General features: G+C 34.6%; 1 protein-coding gene across 1 annotated transcript; it reads right to left on the bottom strand.

Annotated features, from left to right (window-relative positions):
* Positions 1-688: 688 nt before the first annotated feature.
* Positions 689-5,835, bottom strand: MSTN (myostatin). Its single transcript, XM_029932956.1, has 3 exons — positions 5,463-5,835; positions 3,307-3,680; positions 689-1,069 (listed from the first exon to the last, which is right to left on the bottom strand). Exons 1-3 carry the CDS (start codon positions 5,833-5,835, stop codon positions 689-691), a joined length of 1,128 nt encoding a protein of 375 aa, XP_029788816.1.
* Positions 5,836-7,517: the final 1,682 nt, after the last annotated feature.

The following is a 7,517-nucleotide window of genomic DNA, read 5'->3' as shown; positions in this document are numbered from 1 at the left end:
TTCATTAAAGAAAATCCATTCCCCATTTGGAGGTGTATGAAAATGCACCTTAAGAAAGGAGAAACTTACTATTTTACTGAATGTTTTTATTCAAGAAACGCAGTAATATCGGCCATTCAGCCTATTGTATTAGCACCATTGGCATGGATCGTTAATGTACTGTACAGATCATGACAGGGATGGGGACTTGCAAATGGTGTACCACCCCTATTTTTGTGGTATTTCATCTTATGCTATCATACAATATAAATTCAAGTGTTGGAGGATGATTCGAATGACAGTCTATAACAATCCTGCATTTTACCAATACTACATAGAGATTTTTCTGTAGATATTAAATGATACTGTAAAGAAATAGACTTTAAAGCACACTCCTTTAATTCACCAGAACACAAGGAGAATTGCTTTCATTTACCTGGATATGTTGTAACATATATGAACATAAAAGTAATTTGATCTCCTCGTTCAAAAACTCTGGAAATCATAAGACTTTTTGTTGTATGATTTATTTTATGGTTAAATGCCAACCATTGCATATATTCTCTCTTTTAGTCCATATACTGAGCTTGTATGTAAGTAACTGTAGCATACTCTAGGCTTAGAGCCTGCGGTACATAATTTCACAGTTTCGAAATTGTTGAGGGGAAAGCCTTCCATGTTTTAGGAAGTTATGAACCAAATGCAAATCTCATGAGCACCCACAGCGATCTACTACCATGGCTGGAATTTTCCCATATATTATTTGTTCTTTGCCATTAAAATATAGCATATTAATTGGAGACATCTTTGTGGGAGTACAGCAGGGGCCTGCTGAACCTCTGGGGTTTGCTTGGTGTACAAGATGAGTATGAGGATATTTTTGTAAAAACACAAATTCACACTCTCCAGAGCAGTAATTGGCCTTATATCTTTTGGGTGCAATAATCCAATCCCATCCAAAAGCTTCAAAATCCACAGTGAGAGGGTAACGACAGCACCGAGATTCTGTTGAGTGCTCATCACAGTCAAGCCCAAAATCTCTTCTGGACCTTTTTGGTGTGTCTGTCACCTTGACTTCTAAAAAGGGATTCTGCATGAGAAGGAAAAGAACAATCAGTAGTATTAATAGGTCCTGAAACATTTTCCTACTTCAAGAAGTCATTATTGAAGAAATTAATCATTTTCCTCTTTACCACATTTTTTTTAAAGGCACAGCATTAAGGAATTTTAATTTACACTAGGCTTCATTCTTCCCTTAGGGCTCACAAGAACATAGCAGCAATACTAATTCCCCTGTGGTCAGATCTATGTCTTTCTAATTTCTGTTTTTACCGGATTGAATATCTGAATGCTTGGCACATAACAGATACTCTGAAAATACTTATGGGAAGAAAGTGACAAAAGGAGGAGAAGGAGAAGGGGGGAGGAGGGAGGACAGGAGGGAGAAAGAAAGAGGTTAGTTCTCTCTCTTCTGATTAAATATGTTGGTTAAATATGTCTGATGACACCTGTAGGGGTAAGTATATTCATCCATCCTCCATTCCCTAGATCTTTACTTTGGGAAACTTGGCTATTAAAGCCAGAGCAAAATAGTTACCTCTCAGCCCTATATGGATTGTAATGGGAAAAAGAGAGGTAGGGTAATGAAGGAGGTGGTGTGCATATTAGGTTGGAAAGAAAAACTCTAAGACAGAGAGGGACAGATTCAGAAGATACAAAAATATTCCATTTTCTTCTTTCACTGAAAAATGTTTCTATTCATATATTTAAACAATAATTTGCTTGTTCTTCCCTTATCCCAATCTTTTAATACATTTGAGACTTTTATATGGAAAAATCTGAGGAGTATTTCATATTAATAATTATGTTTAATTTGTTTAATAATAATACTCTGTTTAATCATAATTCAAGTTTCTGTCACATTACCAACTTTGATCATTTTTAAAAATATAATTTATTGTCGAATTGGCTTCCATACAACACCCAGGGCTCATCCCAACAAGTGCCCTCCTCCGTGCCCATCACCCACTTTCCCCTCGCCCCCACCCCCCATCACCCTTCAGTTTGTTCTCTGTATTTAAAGAGTCTTTTATGTTTTGCCTCCCTCCCTCTCTGTAACTATTTTTTCCCCTTCTCTTCCCCCGTGGTCTTCTCCAACTTTGATCATTAAAATGCTACCCATAAAAAAAAAAAAGAATACTTTCTTAAATAATTAATAATAGTTTTTATCCCATATCAAAATCAAAATAGACTTGGTAATTATTATTATTTAATTTTATAAAAATCACAACATTTTGTGAGTCAATCACATGTTATGTAGCACATTTAAAGAAACATTTGGAAAATTATATAATCTTTTAAAGAATATGTTTTGATTTAAAGTAGATCTGACTTAATAATTATATACTTCTTTATAACCAAGACCATTTAAAGACGAAAAGGATAGCTTTTCTTACTTGCAAGTATAATGTTTTGTTTTAAATTATGGCAATAGGTTTCAGAAGTAAACCGAATGAGTAACTCTAAACTTATACTAAGCTTTAAAATGGTTTTTATAAAATTTTAAAATATATGAAGTATTGTCATCTGGTTGGCTTGATATTAAATAAGTTAGCATCACCTAAGTAAACTCTTAGCACAAAAATGGTAAGGTAGCTTAGAAATAAGCTAAGTGACAAAGGTTAGCCTGGAAATTTAAATTTTATTAAAAGTAATTCACAAAGTAATCTACATGCACATCAGTGCATCAGTAGTCTACAAAATAATATATTTATTATGAGGAATCTTGGATATAATATATTTAATAATATATAGGTTTAAACATATCATACTTAGTTAACTGCTATAGATAAAAGCATTTTATTTTAATTATAATTTTTCAAGTTTGTTTTCCCTACTTTTTTAAACCAAAAAATTTTAACAAATTTGGCACTCTTCTGGGAGAAAATAATATGTTTAAATTTGTTGGATATGTAGTAGAATCCACTATGAGGATTTCATGTTTTTAATCATGTAATCATGTAGCATATCAATGAAAAGTACTTTATATTTCATCCCACTTGAAAAGAACTCCCTAAGAAGTTAAGAACTATGGCATAACTTTTTAAAATCCTCATGCAAAATAAAAGTATCAAGTGGGCGTTTCATAGGATATGAAATTAGACACCTACTTTTTACTGGGTACAGAGCTTTTATTGGTGTAAGTTACTTTTGTCTGGTTTATGAGCATAGGAAATGGGTAGTGATTTTTCCACTATTATTCATTCACATGATGAATCAAAATGTAGCAATGTTTGTTGCTAGATGTTATTTTCCGTTATCACTTACCAGCCCATCTTCTCCTGGTCCTGGGAAGGTTACAGCAAGATCATGACCATTCTCATCTAAAGCTTTGATTTCAATGCCTAAGTTGGATTCAGGCTGTTTGAGCCAATTTTGCAACACTGTCTTCACATCAATGCTCTGCCAAATACCAGTGCCTGGGTTCATGTCAAGTTTCAGAGATCGGATTCCAGTATACCTTGTACCGTCTTTCATGGGTTTGATGAGTCTCAGGATTTGCACAAACACTGTTGTCGGAGTTTTGACTGGTCTCAGATATATCCACAGTTGGGCCTTTACAACTTTATTATATTGTATTTTAGAGCTAAATTTAAAGAAGCAGCATTTGGGTTTTCCTTCCACTTGCATTAGAAGATCAGCTATAAATGAATAAGAAAAGAAAAATAGTTATTGAAATTATTTCCCATAAAAAATGAACAAGTCCCTTTATATTAATTGGTGAGCATTTGTTGCCCATTAGAATAATGAATGCATATTTTAAAGTGACAAACTATGTAGGATTTCATTCATAATTCAGAAAAATATCAAAGAAAATAATTACTCTCTCAGAATTTTTTAGATATATAATTTTTCAGCTCTTTATGAAGAGTCTGCTCCCTCTCAGAGAATGGTGGGCTAAAGAGAATTCTATGAAAGAATGAACAGTGGATGAAATTTTAAAATGATGATGATTAGAGAGAACAAGAGACACCGTGGAGGAATATCCACTTAGAATTCTTTGGGAATCTGAGTAGTTACACTTACTGAGCAGCTGTACCAATCAGTCTGGAAGAAGGAACCCTTCCCCCAGGCCTGAATTACCTGGGGACAAGACACGCTGAGCAACTAACTGAGCCTTGGGAATTAGTAGAAAATATAGCACATCTGTTATGTTTTGGCTCTGGAATAGCCCTAAAGGAACAAAACGAATCAGGTAATTAGCACAAAAATGTGAGTGTTATATTCAGGCTTATCTCAAAAGTTAAAAAACTCCGTCTTTAGAGCCAGGTTGCCATTGTAAGCAAAAGCACAAGCAATTTCTTCCCCCTTTTGTTTTTCCAAGATTGTTTACAAATAAGGTAAATCTACTCCAGGACTAGATAGCAGAGTCTCAAAAGAGAATTATTTGTTGCATTATAACGTGATTACCTAATAAGCAAAACAATATTTGAAACTGTTTTGAGTCTGGTTTCAAATGTATAAAGCACTGTTTAAAGCAAGACTGTAGACACATAGCATAAAATCTTTCTTGTCTTGCTTTCTCTGCTAAGGTGCCCGTCTGCCTTCCTTGAGTGTCGTTTTGAAATGACTGCAAAAACAATGGTACAAAATATATTCTCTTTCAGAAGCAGGGTACAGGTAATAGTCCTCCTCCTTCTTATGAAGAAAAAACAATATTTTAGAAGGCTCGTAGGCAGTGTGCCTGCCTGGAAACATGTGAACCGGGAACTCTCGACAATAGTGCCAGGGTCAAGGGAGAAGTGGGACTTTGTGAGCCGCAACCCGTTTAATTAAAATGTTTATTTCTCAGGCATTTTCTGATAATTAGCTCATGATTATCATTCTGCTATGTTCACTTCATCACTGGTCTTACCAATACATTAAATTTTTTAAAAGAACATTTTTTATACTTTCCAGTGTAGTAGCTTTCAAAGTTAAATATTTTAATTTGTAAAGAAATAAAAACATCCTGAGAAGTAGTTTTGAATAACAGAAGTCATTCTAGGCGTTTAGCAAATGCTCAAAGGATGACTTTTTTCTCTTTTATTAGAAAAAAAACTTGTTATTACAGATGCCTATTTCAGGCAACTAAATGCAGTTATGAAATTTCATGTAGGTTTTTAACACTGCTTGTAGTATCTCCCAATTGTTGCCTTGCAGGCACTGAGCTGTGAAAGCATAAGCATGTCATATTTGTCAAATTAAACTAAACATTAATACCATGCAAACATTTTATTTTTATATCCTTTTGACATTTTAGTGCAGCAGATTTCAGCCTCATTAGTAGATTTCCCATGAAATCTTGAAAAAGGGAAACTCTTCCTTCCTACTTACATACAAGCCAAAGGCTTGTTAAAAGAGCCTGAAAATAGATCTGTTTCTCATAAACACTAGAACCACAGTCAGCAGAATTGTTGCTATACACTAAGAGGGCTACTCACACTCGGTGGGCATGGTGATGATCGTTTCCGTGGTAGCGTGGTAATCGTCGTCTTCCAAAGAGCCATCACTGCTGTCATCTCTCTGGACATCGTACTGATCAATCAGTTCCCGGAGCGGAGGAGCTTTGGGCAAAAGTTGTCTTATAGCATCTTTGCTGATGTTAGGAGCCGTTTCCAGGCGAAGTTTACTGAGGATTTGGATTTTTATGGCTTCTATTCTTGAAGATTTAGTGTTTTGTCTCCAAGTACATGCATTACACAGCCCCTCTTTTTCCACATTTTCTTTTTGCTCACTGTTCTCATTTAGATCCACTGGACCAGCAACAATCAGCATAAACAGGTAAATATAAACATAGATTTGCAGTTTCTGCATGATTTTAAAATCAATATAATCTTTCCCCTTGTTCTTATTTCTTCCTTTTACTTTTCTTTTGCTTTTGAGTAATGCCAAGCACAATTTTAATGCCTGTACAGTCTGAGAGACAACTTGCCACACCAGTGAATCTTTTATCCTGTATTCCAAGTGGCTTTTTATATTCCAACTTTGATGAGACAAGTGTCGTCAGGATCTATGATTGGCTCTTGCTCCACAATGAATCTCGCTGTCAGAGGTTAAAACCCTGTCTGTCACAAGTCACCAAACAGTATTTTGTTACAGTCAAGGGTGAGCTGATTCATTCGACTACTTCATAAAAGAAATAAATCTACAAATAATGAAAGATATATGTGACATTTGAAAAAAAATAAAGTCTATGTTAACAATAATAGAAACTACACTTAAATCTTATTAATCTTTACATGTGAAACTCAAGTTATAATTAAAATAAGTAAATCTTAGTTTTACACTTCATGCTTAAAAAGTTGAACTTTACTTCCTCAAAAATTAAAATGAGTATCTATTATTTAGGCAAGCATTTGAAGTAAAAAGAATTTTATTTATTGTATTAAATTATGCTTAAGTGCTGTGAATTAGGGAAATAATGAATTTAAATTAGGAAGACCTGAATTTAAAGAAAAGCTTGGATTGTGTTACTAGTAAATGATTTGCAGCTAAAATTTGAGAGGCTTGTTTTCCTGAGTAAATTCTTAGCACATGTTAAAAATCAACTTATTATAATGTTATATTATCATGGAATTATTTTTAAATGATTTAATATTATTCATTAATGTGAAAATCATGCTCAAGTTTTGGCTGATTACTGTTCAGTTCTTTCCTCTTGTAAAGTTGCAGACTAGTATTATTCAGAAGATGTGTTTCTTTATTGTTTATTACCAAGAAGATAATGTCAGCTAGTAGAAAAAAATCTCTGAACTCTGAATAAGAAGACAGTGGGTTTTATGACTGGCAATGCAGTACCTGAGTACAGTTTGCCTCAGATTTCCATTGGCAAAAGTAAAAAGCATGGCATCTGTTCTATATAAATTATATCAAAACACTGTCAGCACATAAAAGTGAAAGAGCACCATAATAAAAAGCTGCCCGTTTTTTCATTCTGTAATACCACGATTGGTTTGTACCCCTTTGCCAGTTTCTCACTTTGACCAGAGGGCAGACACCTGGCAGGGATTTGGGGTAAGGTCTGGGAGCAGAGAATGGAGCTTTTTGTTCTCCAGATTTAAGTGGCCTGTGTAGGGATCAAACTCTCAACCTTAGCTTTGGGAGCCACAAGATCTAATCAAACGAACTGTTAAAGAGCTAAGCAAACATAGCCAGTGAGAAACAAGCTGTTTTCAGGCCACAGGAGATTTCTGCTTCCTACTCCTTTTTGGGAAGCTAAGGACTCCTAGGAGAGTTAATCCATTACTTCCCCCCACCCCCAAGAGAATGCAGTGGCTCATATCAAATATTTATTTTTTAGGTCACTACCACTTTTGCGCATTGTACACTAATTTACTGCCTCAGTGCACTAAAATGCAACTCAGTAGCCTGAAAAATTAATGCATTTTCATCAAATTCTTAAGAGGTATCTACATCTCTTGAGAAAAAATGGCCTTACATAATGCATTAGGTTTGCCCATCATTAAAGATTAAGGAAAACCAGACACAAACCAGAT

The sequence above is a fragment of the Suricata suricatta genome, chromosome 3 (assembly GCF_006229205.1).
Source record: "Suricata suricatta isolate VVHF042 chromosome 3, meerkat_22Aug2017_6uvM2_HiC, whole genome shotgun sequence".
Taxonomy (NCBI): domain Eukaryota; kingdom Metazoa; phylum Chordata; class Mammalia; order Carnivora; family Herpestidae; genus Suricata; species Suricata suricatta.
The sequence above is the reverse complement of the archived record's forward strand: the minus strand, read 5'-3'. Positions and strand labels throughout refer to the sequence as shown.

What these genes read in the sequence shown, in the direction of transcription:
- MSTN (XM_029932956.1), bottom strand. Translation starts at nt 5,835, where the DNA reads ATGCAGAAACTGCAAATCTATGTTTATATTTACCTGTTTATGCTGATT. An exon ending in CATCACCATGCCCACCGAGT is followed by an intron (nt 3,681 to 5,462) that starts GTGAGTAGCCCT and finishes ATTCATTTATAG; the next exon opens with CTGATCTTCTAATGCAAGTG. An exon ending in GACCAGGAGAAGATGGGCTG is followed by an intron (nt 1,070 to 3,306) that starts GTAAGTGATAAC and finishes CTTCTCATGCAG; the next exon opens with AATCCCTTTTTAGAAGTCAA.